The sequence below is a fragment of the Blennius ocellaris genome (assembly GCF_963422515.1).
Source record: "Blennius ocellaris genome assembly, chromosome: 8".
In the NCBI taxonomy this organism is placed as follows: Eukaryota; Metazoa; Chordata; class Actinopteri; order Blenniiformes; family Blenniidae; genus Blennius; species Blennius ocellaris.
Genome location: NC_137657.1, coordinates 467,537 through 487,951, shown reverse-complemented (window position 1 = coordinate 487,951; position 20,415 = coordinate 467,537). Strand labels below are relative to the sequence as shown.

General features: G+C 49.7%; 1 protein-coding gene across 1 annotated transcript in view; it reads left to right on the top strand.

Annotated features, from left to right (window-relative positions):
- Positions 1-3,089: 3,089 nt before the first annotated feature.
- Positions 3,090-20,415, top strand: part of mc2r (melanocortin 2 receptor) — a gene marked incomplete at both ends in the record, with an annotated part of 73,659 nt that continues 56,333 nt past the window's right edge. Inside the window, one exon of the mRNA XM_080501267.1 lies at positions 3,090-3,153. Coding sequence (XP_080357393.1) covers positions 3,090-3,153 — 64 coding nt within the window. The remainder of the gene's footprint in view (positions 3,154-20,415) is intronic.

Below are 20,415 nucleotides of genomic sequence, written 5' to 3'. Positions count from 1 at the left end.
CATATATTTTAGATTCATTACACACAAGTGAAGTAGTTCAAGCCTTTTATTGATTTAATATAGATGATTTTGGCAAAAAAGTAAAGAAAAACCAAAAATCCCCATCTCAAAAAATTTGCATATTTCATCTGACCAATAAAAGAAAAGTGTTTTTAATACAAAAAAAAGTCAACCTTCAAATAATTATGTTCAGTTATGCATTCAATACTTGGTGGGGAATGACTGCTTCACTGCAGCGTGGCATGGAGCCAATCAGCCGGTGGCACTGCTCAGGTGTTCTGGAGGCCCAGGATGCTTTGATAGCGGCCTTAAGCTCATCCACAGTGTTGGGTCTGGTGTCTCTCAACTTCCTCTTCACAATATCCCACATATTCTCAATGGGGTTCAGGTCAGGAGAGTTGGCGGGCCAATCCAGCACAGTAATACCATGGTCAGTAAACCATTGGCCAGTGGATTTGGCACTGTGAGCAGGTGCCAGGTCATGCTGAAAAAGGAACTCTTCATCTCCATAAAGCTTTTCAGCAGATGGAAGCATGAAGTGCTCCAGAATCTCCTGATAGCTAGCTGCATTGACCCTGCCCTTGATAAAACCAAGTGGACCAACACCAGCAGCTGACATGGCCCCCCAGACCATCACTGACTGTGGGTACTTGACACTGGACTTCTCCCCAGTCTTCCTCCAGACTCTGGAACCTTTATTTCTGAATGACATGCAAAATTTGCTTTCATCCGAAAAAAGTACTTTGGCCCACTGAGCAACAGTCCAGTGCTGCTTCTCTGTAGCCCAGGTCAGGCGCTTCTGCCGCTGTTTCTTGTTCAAAAGTGGCTTGACCTGGGGAATGCGGCACCTGTAGCCCATTTCCTGCACACGCCTGTGCACGGTGGCTCTGGATGTTTCCACTCCAGACTCAGTCCACTGCTTCCGCAGGTCCCCCAAGGTCTGGAATCGGTCCTTCTCCACAATCTTCCCTCTTCACCTCTACTGGTTGTGCAGCGTTTTCTGCAACACTTTTCTCTTCCCACAGACTTCCCACTGAGGTGCCTTGATACAGCACTCTGGGAACAGCCTATTCGCTCAGAAATGTCTTTTTGTGTCTTCCCCTCTTGCTTGAGGGTGTCAATGATGGCCTTCTGGACAGCAGTCAGGTCGGCAGTCTTACCCATGATTGCGGTTTTGAGTAATGAAACAGCTGGGAGGTTTTAAAAGCCTCAGGAATATTTTGCAGGTGTTTAGAGTTAATTCGTTGATGCAAATTTTTTGAGATGGGGATTTTTGGTTTTTCTTTACTTTTTTGCCAAAATCATCTATATTAAATCAATAAAAGGCTTGAACTACTTCAGTTGTGTGTAATGAATCTAAAATATATGAAAGTCTAATTTTTATCATTACATTATGGAAAATAATGAACTTCATCACAAAATGCACATTTTTTGAGAAGTACCTGTATATGGACAGAATCTCTAGGCGCAGCCGGGGGCCGGAGGGGGTCCAGTTTGGGGACCACAGGATCTCGTCTCTGCTATTTGCGGATGATGTGGTTCTGTTGGCCCCATCAAACCTGGACCTTCAGCGTGCACTGACACGGTTCACAGCCGAGTGTGAAGCAGCTGGGATGAAGATCAGCACCTCTAAATCCGAGGCCATGGTTCTCGACCGGAAAAAGGTGTCTTGCCCCCTCCAGGTCGGTGGAGTACCCTTGTCACAGGTGGAGGAGTTCAAGTATCTTGGGGTCTTGTTCACGAGTGGGGGGAAGATGGAGCGTGAGATCGACAGGCGGATCGGTGCAGCGTCTGCAGTTATGCGGACGTTGTATCGGTCCGTCGTGGTGAAGAAGGAGCTGAGCCAAAAAGTAAAGCTCTCGATTTACCAGTCAATCTTCGTTCCTACCCTCACCTATGGTCATGAACTATGGGTCATGACCGAAAGAACGAGATCCCAGATACAAGCGGCTGAAATGAGCTTCCTCCGTAGGGTGGCTGGGTGTACCCTTAGAGATAGGGTGAGGAGCTCAGTCACCCTTAGAGATAGGGTGAGGAGCTCAGTCACCCTTAGAGATAGGGGGAGGAGCTCAGTCACCCTTAGAGATAGGGTGAGGAGCTCAGTCACCCTTAGAGATAGGGGGAGGAGCTCAGCCACCAGGGAGGAGCTCGGAGTAGAGCCGCTGCTCCTCCACATCCAGAGGAGCAGCTGAGGTGGCTCTGGCACCAATTTCAGATGGACGCCTCCGTAGGGAGGTGTTCCATCATGTCCCTCTGGTAGGAGGTCTCAGGGCAGACCCAGGACACGCTGGAGGGACTATGTCTCTCTATGGCCTGGGAACACCTTGGGGTGCCACCAGAAGAGCTGGAGGAAGAGTCTGGGGTGAGGGAAGTCTGGGCAACTCTGCTCAGACTGCTGCCTCCACCACCCGGCCTGGATAAGCGGCAGAAAATGAATGGATGGATGGATGGAAATCCAAGTCATATTATATTCAGTGTATATTCCAGTAAATTAATTAATTTGAAATCAGATAAGATTGGACCTTATTAATCGTACATGGGAAAATTCACAGCAGCTCAACATTGCACAAATACTGAATACAAATACAGTTTTGATAGTTACAAGAGACTTTGTTTATACTCATTGATAATTAGAAAAATATATATGTATATATAAACATAGAAATACAGAGGGGGATTTTTATAGTAGTATTAATATTTACAGTGTTCAAAATATAGTATAAATGTATAAATAACATGTTTCAATTGGTAAAATGTATTACAGGACTGTCTCAGAAAATTAGAATATTGTGATAAAGTCCTTTATTTTCTGGAATGCAACTAAAAACATGAAAATGTCATACATTCTGGATTCATTACACATCAACTGAAATATAGCAAGCCTTTTGTTGTTTTAATATTGCTGATTATGGCATACAGCTTAAGAAAACTCAAATATCCTATCTCAAAATATTAGAATATTTTGAAAAAGTATAGTAGCAGGCCATTTAACTAATCACTTGAATCATCTAATTAACTGGAAACACCTGCAAGGGTTTCCCTGAGCCTTTAAAAACACTCAGCTTGGTTCAGTAAACTAAATCACAAGTATGGAGAAGACTGCTGACCTGACTGCTGTCCAGAGGACCATCATTGACACCCTCCATCAGGAGGGTAAGACACAAAAAGACATTTCTAAAACAGCAGGCTGTTCACAGAGGGCAGTTTCAAAGCACATTCACAAAAAGTGTGTTGGAAGGAGGAAATGTGGCAGGAAGCCAAGAGAGAGGACCGCAGCCTTAACAGCATTGTGAAGCAGAGCCGCTTCCAGAATTTGGGGGAGCTTCAGAGACAGTGGACTGAAGCTGGAGTCCAGGTATCAAAAGCCACCGTTCACAGACGTGTCCGGGAAATGGGCTCCAATAGCCGTATTCCCATGGTCAAGCCACTCCTGAAATCAAGACAACGGAAGAATCGTCTGACTTGGGCTCTGGAAAAGAAGCACTGGACAGTTGCAGAGTGGTCCAGAGTCCTGCTTTCAGACGAAAGCAAGTTTTGTATTTCATGTGGAAGTCAAGGCGCTAGAGTCTGGAGGAAGGCTGGAGAGGAGCTTGAAATCCAGTGTGAAGTTCCCACAGTCAGCAATGGTTTGGGGAGCCGTGTCAGCTGCTGGTGTTGGTCCACTGTGTTTCATCAAGTCCAGAGTCAATGCAGCTGTGTACCAAGAGATTTTAGAGCACTACATGCTTCCATCTGTTGAAAAGCTCTATGGAGATGATTATTTCATTGTCCAGCATGATCTGGCACCTGCCCACAGTGCCTGGTGTACTGACCATGGCATTACTGTCCTCCATTGGCCTGCCAACTCCCCTGACCTGAACCCCAGAGAGAATTTGTGGGGTATTGTGAAGAAGAAGCTGAAAGACACCAGACCCAATAATGCAAATGAGCGAAAGGCCACTATTGAAGCATCCTGGGCATCATCACACCTCAGCAATGCCACAGGTTGATTGCTTCCATGCCACGCCGCATTGATGCAGTCATCCGTGCAAAAGGATTCCCAACCAAGTACTGAGTGCATTCATTGACATTTTCAAATGTTTGATTTTGTTTTGCTGTTATAAATCTTTTTTTTTTACTTCCATCCATCCATTGACTACCGCTTATCCGGGACCGGGTCACGGAGGCAGCAGTCTGAGCAGAGTTGCCCAGACTTCCCTCACCCCAGACACTTCCTCCAGCTCCTCAGGTGGCACCCCAAGGTGTTCCCAGGCCAGCCGAGTGACATAGTCCCTCCAGTGTGTCCTGGGTCTGCCCCGAGGCCTCCTACCGGAGGGACATGATGGAACACCTCCCTAGGGAGGCGTCCGGGGGGAATCTGAGACAGGTGCCTGAGCCTCCTCATCTGCTCCTCTGGATGTGGAGGAGCAGCGGCTCTACTCCGAGCTCCTCCCGGGTGGCTGAGCTCCTCCCCCTATCTCTAAGGGTGACTGAGCTCCTCCCCCTATCTCTAAGGGTGACTGAGCTCCTCACCCTATCTCTAAGGGTGACTGAGCTCCTCACCCTATCTCTAAGGGTACGCCCAGCCACCCTACGGAGGAAGGTCATTTCAGTCGCTTGTATCTGGGATCTCGTTCTTTCGTCATGACCCATAGTTCATGACCATAGGTGAGGGTAGGAACGAAGATCGACCGGTAAATCGAGAGCTTTACTTTTTGGCTCAGCTCCTTCTTCACCACGACGGACCGATACAACGTCCGCATGACTGCAGACGCTGCACCGATCCGCCTGTCGATCTCACGCTCCATCTTTCCCCCACTCGTGAACAAGACCCCAAGATACTTAAACTCCTCCACCTGTGACAAGGGCACTCCACCGACCTGGAGGGGGCAAGACACCTTTTTCTGGTGGAGAACCATGGCCTCGGATTTAGAGGTGTTGATCCTCATCCCAGCTGCTTCACACTCGGCTGTGAACCGTGTCAGTGCACGCTGAAGGTCCAGGTTTGATGGGGCCAACAGAACTACATCATCCGCAAATAGCAGAGATGAGATTCTGTGGTCCCCAAACTGGACCCTCTCTGGCCCCCGGCTGTGCCTAGAAATTCTGTCCATATATATGATGAACAGAACCGGTGATAAAGGACACCCCTGCCGGAGGCCAACGTGCACTGGGAACAGGTCTGACTTACTGCCGGCAATGTGAACCAGACTCCTACTCCGAGAATACAAAGACCGAACAGCCCTCAACAAGGGACCCCGGACTCCATACTCCCGGAGCACCCCCCACAGGACATCTCGGGGGACGCGGTCGAACACCTTCTCCAGATCCAAAAAACACATGTGGACTGGTTGGGCGAACTCCCACGAACCCTCAAGCACCTGGTAGAGGGTATAGAGCTGGTCCAGTGTTCCACCATCAGGAGAACCTGGTGGAGGGTATAGAGCTGGTCCAGTGTTCCACCATCAGGAGAACCTGGTGGAGGGTTTAGAGCTGGTCCAGTGTTCCACCATCAGGAGCACCTGCTGGAGGGTATAGAGCTGGTCCAGTGTTCCACCATCAGGAGAACCTGGTGGAGGGTATAGAGCTGGTCCAGTGTTCCACCATCAGGAGAACCTGGTGGAGGGTATAGAGCTGGTCCAGTGTTCCACCATCAGGAGAACCTGGTGGAGGGTTTAGAGCTGGTCCAGTGTTCCACCATCAGGAGCACCTGCTGGAGGGTATAGAGCTGGTCCAGTGTTCCACCATCAGGAGAACCTGGTGGAGGGTATAGAGCTGGTCCAGTGTTCCACCATCAGGAGAACCTGGTGGAGGGTATAGAGCTGGTCCAGTGTTCCACCACCAGGACGAAAACCGCATTGTTCCTCTTGGATCCGAGGTTCGACTAACGGCCAGACCCTCCTCTCCAGTACCCTGGAATAGACTTTCCCGGGGAGGCTGAGGAGTGTGATCCCTCTGTAGTTGGAACACACCCTCCGATCCCCCTTCTTGAAGAGAGGGACCACCACCCCGGTCTGCCAGTCCAGAGGTACTGTCCCCGCCCGCCACGCGATGTTGCAGAGACGAGTCAGCCACGACAGTCCCTGCACATCCAGAGACTTAAGGAACTCTGGGCGAATCTCATCCACTCCCGGTGCCTTGCCACCGAGGAGCTTCACAACAACCTCTGTGACTTCAGCTTGGGAAATGGACGAGTCCACCTCTGAGAACCCAGCCTCTGCTTCCTCAACGGAAGACGTGGTGGTGGGATTGAGGAGGTCCTCGAAGTATTCCTTCCACCGCCCAACGATATCCCCAGTTGAGGTCAACAGCTCCCCACTTCCACTGTAAACAGTGTTGGTGGAGAACTGCTTCCCCCGCCTGAGGCGCCGGACGGTTTGCCAGAATCTCCTCGAGGCCGACCGAAAGTCCTCCTCCATGGCCTCTCCGAACTCCTCCCAGACCCGAGTTTTTGCCTCCACCACAGCCCGGGCTGCAGCTCGCTTGGCCTGCCGGTACCTGTCGATTGCCTCGGGAGTCCTATGAGCTAACAATGCCCGATAGGACTCCTTCTTCAGTCCCTTACTTCCGGTTTCCACCACCGGGTTCGGGGATTGCCGCCACGACAGGCGCCAGAGACCCTGCGGCCACAGCTCCAAGCAGCAGCTTTGACAATGGAAGTGGAGAACATGGTCCACTCGGACTCAATGTCTCCAGCCTCCCTCGGGATCTGTGAGAAGCTCTCCCGGAGGTGGGAGTTGAAGACTGGGTGGACGGAGGGCTCGGCCAGATGTTCCCAGCAGACCCTCATAACACGTTTGGGCCTGCCGAGTCTATCCGGCCTCCTCCTGGTCCAGCGCATCCAACTCACCACCAGGTGGTGATCAGTTGACAGCTCTGCCCCTCTCTTTACCCGAGTGTCCAAGAAACGCGGCCGGAGATCAGATGACACGACCACAAAGTCTATCATTGACCTCCGGCCTAGGGTGTCCTGGTGCCACGTGCACTTATGGACACCCCTGTGCTCCAACATGGTGTTCGTTATGGACAAGCTGTGACTGGCACAGAAGTCCAATAACAGAACACCGCTCGGGTTCAGATCGGATAGGCAGTTCCTCCCAATCACCCCCTTCCAGGTCTCACTGTCATTGCCCACGTGTCCTCTGGATGTGAATGGAACTGTTGTGGGGGGGCCCGCAGCACCACCCCGGGGCCCAAGGCCACCAGGGCCGGACGCCACCACTCCGGCACCCAGCGACCCACCGGATCCAAGGAGGCCCCGACAAACCACCCCGGAGAGCCACGCCCCAACAACCCCCCCGGAGAGCCACGCCCTGACAACCCCCCCGGAGAGCCACGCCCCGACCCGGAAGGCACCAGACGGAGCGCGCAGAGAGGACCCCCCCCAGGCCAAAGGGGCCCACAGGAGAAGGATAAAGGGCGCAGAGCCCCGGGCCACGGGCCCCGCGGGCACGGAGCCCCCCCGGCCCCGACAGTGGAGCCCGCCGCACCACCGGGGGCCATCCCCCCACCAACCCCCCCCAACCCCAGCGGGACACAGAAGGCCCCAGCCGCCGAGCCCCAGACCAGCTCCCCCCCCAGACCAGGAAGAGCGAAGGCCCAGCCAGGCCCGGCCGGAGAACAGCCTCCCTCCAACCCCCAGGAGCCCCAATGCCCCCCCCTCCCCCCCGCCCCATCACCTAATCCCAGCCCACCCACACACCCATACCCAAGCATACACATACACACACACAGACATACATACACACCCACACAGATACACACACCAAGCATACACATACACACACAGACATGCATATCTACATATATACAGACATACATACATACATTTATTTGGTTGGGAGGGGGGGGTGCCCCCCACTCCCCAGGCCGCCAGCCAGGCCCCCACCAGGCCACTACGGGATCTCGTCCTCCACCAGTCCAACTGTGAATAGGGAGGGAGAACCACTACCCAGCCCCCCCGGAGGTGCCACGCCCGAGCGAGCGTGCCCCCCGTACTCCAGCCGCACTCACCCCGGAACATGGCGGGACCACAGCAGGAGGTGCTGGGGGGAGCCCCCACCCCCCCCTCCACCCTGTGGGGTGTTGGGTGCATGTGGATGTGTGTATTTGAGTTTTGAAGAGGGGGGGGGGGGCGTTCTACCGCTGCCCTGAAAGCCAGCTGATCCCCTTAAGACCCTGCGTGACTAAGTGTAGTTAAAATTGTGGGCGGCGCAAAGTCGGGGGAGGGGCAGACCACAGTTAAGTGACCTGGACCCCCCACCCTAGGCCCCGTCCACTGGCCCCTATTGTTGAATGAGGTGAGGTGAGGTAGAGGGAGAAGGTCCCCCCGTCGCTAGGACTTAGCCCAGCTGGACCCCCCGCGCCATCCCGCCCCACCCCGAAGTGGCCGGCCTGGAACACGGGGACTAACACCCACTCCGACGAGGCACCACAAGAGGACCCGGACAGGAAGCACCCCCCCACCCCACCCGACGGCCGAAGAGCAGAGTCTAAGACCTGCATGGCCCAGCACGAGCCCGGCCGGAGGCCAGTGGCTAGGGAGCGTAGACCCCCCCCCCCCCACCCTCACATGCTCACATACACATACACACACCCATGCTTATATATTTATTACACACCCCCACACGTACACACACCTACGCTCACATTCACCGTCCCCCCACACACACAAACACACGTAGACACTTACACACACCTACCCGTGCAGACCTATCCACACTCGTATACCTCCCCCCCCCCCCCCCCCCACACACACACACACACACACACACACACACACACATCCCCGGCCCCTGTCCCATATAAACCCCCCCGGGGGTCATCTCCAGTCAGCTGTCCATCCAAACCCGGAGCCCCACTGCCCTCCGTCTCCCCCTGATCCAGGGGTGAGCCAGACCCGGAGCTCAGCAGAAGGGGCCACCCCCGCCCCAGCGAGGGGAGGGAGGCGGAGGGAGGACCCACCCCCGGCGCCGCAGCGGGCACCCCCACCAGGACCGGGAGGGCACCCAGCCCCCAAGGCCCCGAAGCCCCACACCCGCCCGCCCCGGCCGGCAGCCCGGCCGGGGCCCAACTCCCAGCACCCCCACCCCACCCCAGCAGAACCACCCCCTACCCAGAGCTGACCCCCCCCACACCCACCCCCGGCACCCCCCAGGCCAGGCCGCCACTCCCCAGGATAGATGCCAGCACCCCCCCAGACCGCAGGGCCGCCAACCACCCAAGCCACAACGCCCCAGCCACGGGGCCCCAAGAGCCCCGAGGCAGAACTACCACCCCCCCACAGGGCTACATGGTGTATTTAATTATTGGGGACCACGTCAACTCAAATTGTACCAACTGATTTTTCCTACAAGCAGAAATTCTCTCCAATGTGATGTGGTCTAGGAGTTTTTAAATAACTTTATATTCAGATTATGTTTGGATTCCCAGTTCATGAGCATCGCCTTCTTTACGACGCTTCAGGAGACCAGGAGTGTGAAGGACTCATTTTCATTGGGATGAATTTTCATGTGCTTGAATAAATTAGATTTGTTACCACTGTGTCGTACAAATGATTTGCAAATGACACAACTTGCCGTTGTTTCATTTTCAGTTTGAAAATAGAGCCACACCGCACTGCTCTTCCTGTCAGGCTCTGCCATTCTTCCACTATCTCCAGTGTGCTGCTGCCTGCCACCTGACTCAGGTGAAGCTGTAAATGAAAACAGGAGAGGGAGAGGGGGAGGGGGAGGAGCCAAGTGACATGCTCAGCTGTGCTCAGAGCATGCAGCATGCAAGCATCGAGAACCTGACACGAAGTATCGATCTCATTCCACTGGTATCATTTGATCTCGATAACAATCTGGGTATCGATATTATCGATATTTGGATCGATCCGCCCACCACTAGTTTAAGAAGGCCATCAATCGGTCTCTGAGGCTGAGCAGCTGTCACACTGATCCACGGTCACACCAATCAACCATCAAGGTTCCTTCTCCAGCCAAAGGCAGCCTTATCAAATATTCTGACACAGTGATACCAGTGAAACACAAGACGAGGGGAGGCCGAGGGCAGAGCTGGACAAAATAGATACCATTTACACAACAATCTTTTTAAGTGACAACGTAAACATTTTGTAGCATTTTGGTTGTCTGTTCACACGACACCGCTGCTCAGAGCAACTGAACATACAACTTTTCAAAAACGACTCCCTTTTTGAAAATGCTTCAACTCCAGCTCCATGGTAACCTGGGAAACTGACTTTCTGAAAATGCTCAGGCTCCTTGTAGACAGCAGAAACACTGCTACTGTGGATGCACCACAGCCATGATAAATAGTTGGACAATAACAACGCTTCCTCCAGAGTGTTATGACTCCCAGTCCACATTCTCCTGGAACTTGGTAGTTTTATTTTGACAGTGACCACAATAACAATCCAACGTTGACATCTGTCCACTCGAATGTCTGTGTACATTGGTTATATTCATACTGTATTATTCTTTGCATGGGCCACATGTTAACGCAATGCTCGGCGCTCTCGCCTCACGGCGAAAGAATCTGTTTGTTTGCGAGCAACACGTACTTCACCAAAGACTGCTTCTGGGACTACGGGTACTTTGAAACTGGACTTACTCAGAAGCTCATCCGGAAACCTGCTGCTATTCCCACAATAAAAGACTAACATGACGCAGAGAGGAGAATGCGGGCTGTGAGCTGGGCTGCAGTCTCCATGCAGGCGGGGGGGCAGAGGAGCTGAGAACCACCCGTTTCATGAGAGGTGACATCAGCTCAATTCAACAAATAGCTATAATTTCACAAGTTTTGAGTGTTGTATACTGCATCACCCAGATTATTATTCCACATGAGCATAGGATGGACTGTGAAACATGAAATATAGACAATATGGGTCCTTTAAGATCTGTGAACTGAACCTTGAACTACTTTATGTAGAAATTGAACCTTCCCAACATTGCCTTTATGTGTGGAATTTGCATGTTTTGTGTGTGTGTGTGTGTGTGTGTGTGTGCGTGTGTGTGTGTGTGCGTGTGTCCTGACACAGACTGGCAACCTGTCATCGATGGGATTGGCTCCTGTGACCCTAAACTGGATAAGCAGGATAGAGGATGGATGGATGTTCTCTGCATGCGTTTGTGGTTTCATTACAACAGCACCGACTTGTGGCCTGGCATGCAAACTACACAATTTCCACCATATTTGTGTAATCCTTTTCAACACATTGCCATATGAATGTGAAACTTTTCTGGAACAAAAATGCCAAAAGGATGTGTGTTACGGTGGGACTTCAGAGGCTCAGGTGCGGAGAAACCAGCGGGAGACAGATGAGTACGCTTGGAAGAGTTTATTCTTTTAACAAGCATGAACTGAAGGTGCTGCAGGCTCCGGAGGCAGGAGGTCAAGGCGGCTAGCTGAGGCAGGAGCTACTGGGGCAAGAGTTAGATCTGGTCACAGTGGTTCAGGAACCAAGGAAGCTGAGGCTGGCGAGTCTTCAAAGGGGAAGCAAAGGAAACGACGTTAGTAGAAGACTAAACTGGGACAACGCACACGCAGGTCTACTAACTCAGGGAGTGTTAGGATCCAGCGCCGAGTGGAGTCCAGCACCGTTTAAGAGGTGTAGCTGATCAGGAGACAACGAGCTCCACCCGGTCGTCGCAGCTGAACTGAATCAGGAGATTAATCCCTCAGCAGCTCCACTTCCTTAAACACAGCCTGCAACCAAAAGGGGAGGAGAGACAAGAGAGGGAGAACACCCAGCCACGCCCCTAGGAGGCCTCTGAGGAGTGGGGCGTGACAATGTGTTTTACATGAAACTTCATGTGCAACCAGAGCCAGTGTGGAAACAGGGAAACCCGTTCCGTTGAGTCTTACTTCCAGTATAGTTTGCCTTCAGTTGTCGCCTTGATGGTTGCATCAGGTGCAGGTAGTCTGCCTTCGAGACACTGTCAGTCTGTGTTTGCACATGAGCTGTTCGTGAAATGGTCTCACTGCTCAACACAAAACCACAGATTTCAAGCACAATGTGCATCAGTATCTGTATCTGAGTGGAGGTTGATAAAGTGCAACACTTAACCGCCTTTTCCTGAGGAATCATACAAACCCAACAATGACATAACATCAGAGGCGATGTCTGTCGCCTTGTTCTTTCTAATGTCCTTTAACCCTCAGTGATATGTTCAGTCCATTTCTCGAAGGCGTATCCAGTGATTGATCATGTTTGGTTACAACCAGCAAAGAAAGGGACATTCACAGACTGTCTTAGAGAGAAACTTCAAAGAAATCCACACTGCTTAGTGTTGATCTAGCAGCACATGCACAGTTATCCCCCGAGTAGAAGGCGTCAGTGTAGATATAATAAAACTGTGATTAGAGTGGACTGTGAGACTCAGTTCAGAGGCAGAGCTCTATGAGGGGGAACATGATTGGATGTTTAAGTGTTACATATCAGAAAATCACAGGACTAACGTGATTGATCCCCAACAGAAGGGCCTCGCCAGACCATGGAATCAATTTAATGTTGAATGCAATATGTGCCTGCGTTCATCTGACCCTCCGTTTAATGGCTTCTGACTATTGGCCACACAAACCAACAAAAAACATTATTTTAACTGTTTATGGCTGCAGTAGAGATAATTCCACTGGCTCATTATGCCATCAATAAATCCCTGTGAGGCTGTGAGCAGCTCACAGGGCATTAAGAGCAGACCTTATAAAAAGCTTCTTGTCTCTGGGCCCATTTTTATTTTATTTTTTTTGTGTCTTGCTGGAGCTCATTCATCACGTTTTTGCAGTGGAAAACATGGCAGGAGCTACTTTGGACCAATACAAAAGCAAAATTGTTGCTCAGGGGCAGAGAGATGCATCATGGCATTGTCTAGCTTTCCCCTGCTGCCTTCATATTTAATAATCCTCTTAGAAAGATGTTCTGCAAAGATTCAGCATCTCCTCTGAATCACACAAAAAAGGACCTCTCTTCAAGAGGAGATTTCAGTTTTATAATTGTAATTACTTTTACCTGCAGTTCAGTTTAAAAATACATTTAGTGGCTTGCTGCTGACCCAAAGTCCTTTTTTCTGATGGAGATGAGATTTGTTCATCTACATTTCTTTAAATTGCATTGTTTTTACCTTTTTGTGTCAGAAAAGGCTGACAACAATGTGTTGCAAACAAAGTCCTTCTACACATCAACGACAGAAACGATGAGAAGGAGGTTGTTACAATGCCAGCAATGAGTTGGTGTTGTTAGATATTTTTGTCATGAAGCACATCCACGTGCTCAGAGAACAATACTTACAATCAACATTAACAATTGGAGAACACAGACATTTGTATGGACAGACGACCAAGTTGGGTTATTACAGTGACTGTCAACTATAAAACTAACAAGTCTCAGGACAAGCTGGACTGGTAGTCATGACACAACAGAGGCAAACACTGTTCATATTGTCCCTTAAAGGCCTAGGGAAATGTAACACCCTATTATGCAAAAATCGATAGTTAGGGTTCTACTTGAAAGGTTTCTCCGACTCTGCCCCACCACTGTTGTTACATAACAAAGTTATTTGAATTCTGAATCTCCAGCCGACGAAATTGAGGGAATCCTTCTTCTTCGTGGCCATTGTGGGCGGAGCCTATGCGGGACGTCAAGAGTTGGACAAGATCTCAATCTGTTGTGTGGCATTCATATTGGCTAACATTGTTTCCCGTCTTAAATATCGAAGTTTTTACAGTGTTGTGAAGTTATAGTCGGCGTTTTATGAGCCTTGATGAAAGATTGAGCCTGGAAGAGACCAGAGAGATGAAAAGGAGGAGGGAAAAACAATATCCAATGTGGCAGGATGAAGGACATGCTGGAGCTGAAGGTAGACCTGTCTAGAAGTGTCTTCTGAAGGTAGAAGTGTCTTCTGCACTGAAGATTTTCCAAGATGGCGCCTCTGTGTTGGGCTGGCCGTCTCCCTCTGCTAAGTGTGTTGCTGTTATGTCTGCTGTCTGCCTTGTGGAGTGTGTCATCGCTGCAGGTGTACGATTGCCTGACACTTCTTAATATTCGCGAGTCTCTGGGAAAACTGACAATCCGCGGCTCTGATGACTATTCAAAAATGCCTCTGCCTTTCCTGGCGTCCATACCGCCACATCTATGGCGTCTCTCCTGCTGGATACCCCGCAACGGTCGCCGCAGAAGACGCGGAAAACGAGGAGGAATCCTCAACAGGCTGAAATCCTCCCTGGCTTCTTCCCGTCCCGAGCCCTTTTGCCTACGAGCTGGATCCTCCACGGATTATCGGGACTACGATCTGCGGAGTTCCGCGGAGTACAGACGCCGGTGGCTCCGGCCGGTTCTCGGGGACACCGGGGAGCTGCTCCCGTGTTGTCGGCCTGTACGGACCTCCCAGCGGGGCGGTGTGCCGGGGAATCTCCGCTCGCTCACCCGCTTCTCTCTCCAGACTGACCGATGCTCAACTCATATGGCGCTGATTAATTCCAGATCTCTCACAAATAAGTCATTTATCTTAAACGACTGTTTTACAACACATGACCTGGATTTCCTCCTGCTGACAGAGACCTGGTTGAAACCAGGTGAAACCAGGCGCCTTCTCCGAGCTCCGCCCCCCCGGCTGTTCCTTCTTTAGCACCCCGCGAGCTGCTGGTCGTGGCGGCGGTCTTGCTGCAATATTTAAGGAGAGCTTCAGATGCCCAATGATAACAGCTAGTAATTTTTCCAGCTTCGAACTGCAACTGTTTGTGATCGACTTCGCCTGCCCCGTGTTGTGTGCCACAGTCTATCGCCCTCCCAAATATAATAAGGACTTTATTCAAGAGTTCTCTGAGTTCTTGTCTGATTTTATATCAAAATGTGAGAAATTATTGCTCTGTGGAGACTTTAATATTCATGTTTGTTGTGCAGCAAATCAGCAGGCTAATGAGTTTAAAGGCCTCCTGGACTCCTTTGGTCTCACTCAGTCCATAAGTGCACCAACACATGAGCACGGGCACACCCTTGACCTTGTCATCTCTCATGGACTTTCAGTTTCCCTCAGAGAAATAGTGGATACAGCGATCTCGGATCACTTCCCCATTGTTTTTGACTTTGCTGCCCCCCCACCTACCAATCAGCCTGTTTCTCCAGCTCGCAGACGCCGTATCTTCACCTCATCGACGGCTGGAGAGTTTGCCGCTGCCTTCAGTGACTCTCATCTACATGCTGACAGGAGGCTGGTCTCTCCTTCTTGTCCTGATGGCCTGCTGTCCAACTTTTTTTCAACATGTTCTGCAATTCTGGACTCTGTTGCACCGTTTCGGCAAAAACACACCAAAACCAAGACAGATCCCTGGCTGAACGATCACACCCGTCTGCTCAGACAGCAATGCAGACAGGTTGAACGATCACACCCGTCTGCTCAGACAGCAATGTAGACAGGCTGAACGATCACACCCGTCTGCTCAGACAGCAATGCAGACAGGCTGAACCATCACACCCGTCTGCTCAGACAGCAATGTAGACAGGCTGAACGACGGTGGAAAAAGGACAAACTGCATGAATCTCTCGGCTGGTTGAGGGATAGTTTGGTTGCTTACCAGAGATCTCTCAAGGAGGCTAAGTCCAAATCTCTGTCCTCCATTATAGCCAACAGTTCTCATCAGCCAAGAGTGTTGTTTACCACTATTGACTCTGTTATTAACCCTCGCCCCACTGTCTTGTCTGATGCCTCCACCGCAACCTGTGAAGAGTTTTTAGCCTTTTTTACTGACAAAGTGGCTTCAGTCAGGCAGACTATCAGTAATACCTTAGGGACGTCCCCTCCTTCTATGCAACCTGCTGTTTTCCAGCAGTTTGAGACAATCTCTTTGCCGTCTTTCACTAAGGTGGTTCATGGCATGAAACCCACTAACTGTCCCTTAGATATAATTCCAACAACATTTTTGAAGGAGGTTTTTAATTCTGTTGGGCCAAGTCTGCTTGTTCTTATAAACACTTGCCTTAGTTCAGCGTCTGTCCCAGCTGCCTTCAAACATGCTGTGGTTAGGCCCCTCTTTAGAAAACCGCACCTTGACCCCTCTGTGCTGTCCAATTTCAGGCCTGTTTCCCATTTGTCTTTTATTTCTAAGGTCTTAGAAAAAGTTGTTTTTATCCAATTACAGACATTTTTAGAGCCAAATTGTGCTATTGACAAGTTCCAATCTGGCTTTAGATCCAGACATAGCACTGAGTCAGCACTACTAAGGGTGCATAACGACATTGCCTTGTCCTTGGATGCTGGGAACCCCGCTGTGTTGGACCTCACAGCAGCCTTTGATACAGTCGACCATGCAGTCCTTCTATCTCGCCCAGAGCAGTATGCTGGCATCCGTGGCACCGCCCTCCAATGCTTTAGGTCATACTTGGCAAACAGGAGCTTCTCTGTAATGATTGGTGACCTCTGCTCTTCACGTGCATCTCTCCCTTGTGGGGTGCCACAGGGATCTGTTCTCGGCCCTGTTCTATTTTCCTTGTATCTGCTACCTCTGGGATCAATTATAAGAAAACACAATCTGTCCTTCCACCTCTATGCAGATGACCTGCAGATATATTTACCCATAAGACCCAACGAAAGCACTGCTCTTACAAGGCTAATGGATTGTTTTACTGATGTGAAGCAGTGGTTAGCGCAGAACTTTCTGCATTTAAATGACACAAAAACAGAATGCATCTTGTTTGGCACATCACCTATGGCAAATGTTTTTAAAACACACTCTGGTGTTCTGGCCCCCTATTTTAAACCACTTGTTACAAATCTTGGGGTAACGTTTGATAATGGGCTTAAATTTGATAAACAGATTAGTTCTGTGGTCAAAGCCAGTTTTTATCAGCTCCGTCTCCTGGCCAAAGTGAAGCCGTTCCTGAATCAACAGGATCTTGAGAAGGCCATACCTCTTTTATTAGCTCCAGACTGGACTGTAAGGTCCTTTATGTTGGCCTCAGCCAGTCTTTATGTGGGCCTCAGCAAGTCTTTATGTCGGCCTCAGCCGGTCTTTATGTGGGCCTCAGCAAGTCTTTATGTCGGCCTCAGCCGGTCTTTATGTTGACCTCAGCCAGTCTTTATGTGGGCCTCAGCCAGTCTTTATGTGGGCCTCAGCCAGTCTTTATGTGGGCCTCAGCCAGTCTTTATGTGGGCCTCAGCCAGTCTTTATGTGGGCCTCAGCCGGTCTTTATGTCGGCCTCAGCCGGTCTTTATGTTGACCTCAGCCGGTCTTTATGTCGGCCTCAGCCAGTCTTTATGTGGGCCTCAGCCAGTCTTTATGTGGGCCTCAGCCAGTCTTTATGTAGGCCTCAGCCAGTCTTTATGTGGGCCTCAGCCAGTCTTTATGTGGGCCTCAGCCAGTCTTTATGTCAGCCTCAGCCAGTCTTTATGTCGGCCTCAGCCAGTCTTTATGTTGACCTCAGCCAGTCTTTATGTGGGCCTCAGCCAGTCTTTATGTGGGCCTCAGCCAGTCTTCCATTTCACGTCTTCAACTAGTGCAGAATGCCGCTGCCAGATTTCTAACAAACTCATCCAGACGTGAACACATTCCCCCTGTGCTGTTGTCTCTCCACTGGCTTCCAGTTCCTTTCAGAATCGATGTTAAACTTCTGTTGTTTGTTTTTAATGGCATCAATGTCCTGGTTCTTCTTACTTGTCTGATATTTTAACTCTCGTACCCTGGCAGGGCCCTGGTTCTTCTTACTTGTCTGATATTTTAACTCTCGTACCCTGGCAGGGCCCTGGTTCTTCATACCTGTCTGATATTTTAACTCTCGTACCCTGGCAGGGCCCTGGTTCTTCTTACCTGTCTGATATTTTAACTCTAGTGACCCTGGAGGGCCCTGGTTCTTCTTACTTGTCTGATATTTTAACTCTAGTGACCCTGGAGGGCCCTGGTTCTTCTTACCTGTCTGATATTTTAACTCTCGTACCCTGGCAGGGCCCTGGTTCTTCTTACTTGTCTGATATTTTAACTCTAGTGACCCTGGAGGGCCCTGGTTCTTCTTACTTGTCTGATATTTTAACTCTAGTGACCCTGGCAGGGCCCTGGTTCTTCTTACCTGTCTGATATTTTAACTCTAGTGACCCTGGAGGGCCCTGGTTCTTCTTACTTGTCTGATATTTTAACTCTAGTGACCCTGGCAGGGCCCTGGTTCTTCTTACCTGTCTGATATTTTAACTCTCGTACCCTGGCAGGGCCCTGGTTCTTCTTACCTGTCTGATATTTTAACTCTAGTGACCCTGGCAGGGCCCTGGTTCTTCATACCTGTCTGATATTTTAACTCTCGTACCCTGGCAGGGCCCTGGTTCTTCTTACCTGTCTGATATTTTAACTCTAGTGACCCTGGAGGGCCCTGGTTCTTCTTACTTGTCTGATATTTTAACTCTAGTGACCCTGGAGGGCCCTGGTTCTTCTTACCTGTCTGATATTTTAACTCTAGTGACCCTGGCAGGGCCCTGGTTCTTCTTACTTGTCTGATATTTTAACTCTAGTGACCCTGGAGGGCCCTGGTTCTTCTTACTTGTCTGATATTTTAACTCTAGTGACCCTGGCAGGGCCCTGGTTCTTCTTACCTGTCTGATATTTTAACTCTCGTACCCTGGCAGGGCCCTGGTTCTTCTTACTTGTCTGATATTTTAACTCTAGTGACCCTGGCAGGGCCCTGGTTCTTCTTACCTGTCTGATATTTTAACTCTAGTGACCCTGGCAGGGCCCTGGTTCTTCTTACCTGTCTGATATTTTAACTCTAGTGACCCTGGCAGGGCCCTGGTTCTTCTTACCTGTCTGATATTTTAACTCTAGTGACCCTGGCAGAGCCCTGGTTCTTCTTACTTGTCTGATATTTTAACTCTAGTGACCCTGGCAGGGCCCTGGTTCTTCTTACCTGTCTGATATTTTAACTCTAGTGACCCTGGCAGGGCCCTGGTTCTTCTTACCTGTCTGATATTTTAACTCTAGTGACCCTGGCAGGGCCCTGGTTCTTCTTACCTGTCTGATATTTTAACTCTCGTACCCTGGCAGGGCCCTGGTTCTTCTTACCTGTCTGATATTTTAACTCTCGTACCCTGGCAGGGCCCTGGTTCTTCTTATCTGTCTGATATTTTAACTCTCGTACCCTGGCAGGGCCCTGGTTCTTCTTACCTGTCTGATATTTTAACTCTAGTGACCCTGGCAGGGCCCTGGTTCTTCTTACTTGTCTGATATTTTAACTCTCGTACCCTGGCAGGGCCCTGGTTCTTCAGGTCAGCTTCTTCTAGACATTCCAAGGTGGAGATATAAACAGTGGGGTGACGCTCTCTTGCTGTTGCTGCTCCCAGACTGTGGAACAAACTGCCCCCCGATATTTGCACCAACACTGATCTCGGCCTTTTTAAATCAAAGCTCAAAACTCATTTTTTTAAGTTGGCTTTTAACTCTGTCTAGGGCAGTGCATTTTATTTTACTCTGTTTGCTCTGTTTTATGAGTCTCTGGAAACTTCACCAACCTGCAGCACCGTCGCTCCACCCAGTCAGCACCTGTGTTTTATTTATTGTTTTCATGTATTATTCTTGTATTTATTTCTTAATGTATTGTTTTTAAAGCTTTGTTGTAAAGCACTTTGGGCACCACTGGGTTATTGTAAAGGGCTATACAAATAAAGTTTGAAATGAATTGAGTTGAATTTTATTTTATTTCGCAACCGCCAAAAACCCAAAACAAAACAGCACAACATCCAAAACGTAGGAGTGCCCCTCGGCTAAACACCAGACTTACTGTAGTCAAGACTAAACACCAGTTACTGTAGTCAAGACTAAACACCAGGAGTTACTGTAGTCAAGACTAAACACCAGAGTTACTGTAGTCAAGACTAAACACCAGTTACTGTAGTCAAGACTAAACACCAGGAGTTACTGTAGTCAAGACTAAACACCAGAGTTACTGTAGTCAAGACTAAATACCAGAGTTACTGTAGTCAAGACTAAACACCAGGAGTTACTGTAGTCAAGACTAAACACCAGTTACTGTAGTCAAGACTAAACACCAGGAGTTACTGTAGTCAAGATTAAACACCAGGAGTTACTGTAGTCAAGGCTAAACACCAGGAGTTACTGTAGTCAAGACTAAACACCAGAGTTACTGTAGTCAAGACTAAACACCAGAGTTACTGTAGCCAAGACTAAACACCAGAGTTACTGTAGTCAAGACTAAACACCAGAGTTACTGTAGTCAAGACTAAACACCAAGAGTTACTGTAGTCAAGACTAAACACCAGGAGTTACAGTAGTCAAGACTAAACATAAGGAGTTACTGTAGTCAAGACTAAACACCAGGAGTTACAGTAGTCAAGACTAAACATAAGGAGTTACTGTAGTCAAGACTAAACACCAGAGTTACTGTAGTCAAGACTAAACACCTGGAGTTACTGTAGTCAAGACTAAACACCAGGAGCTACTGTA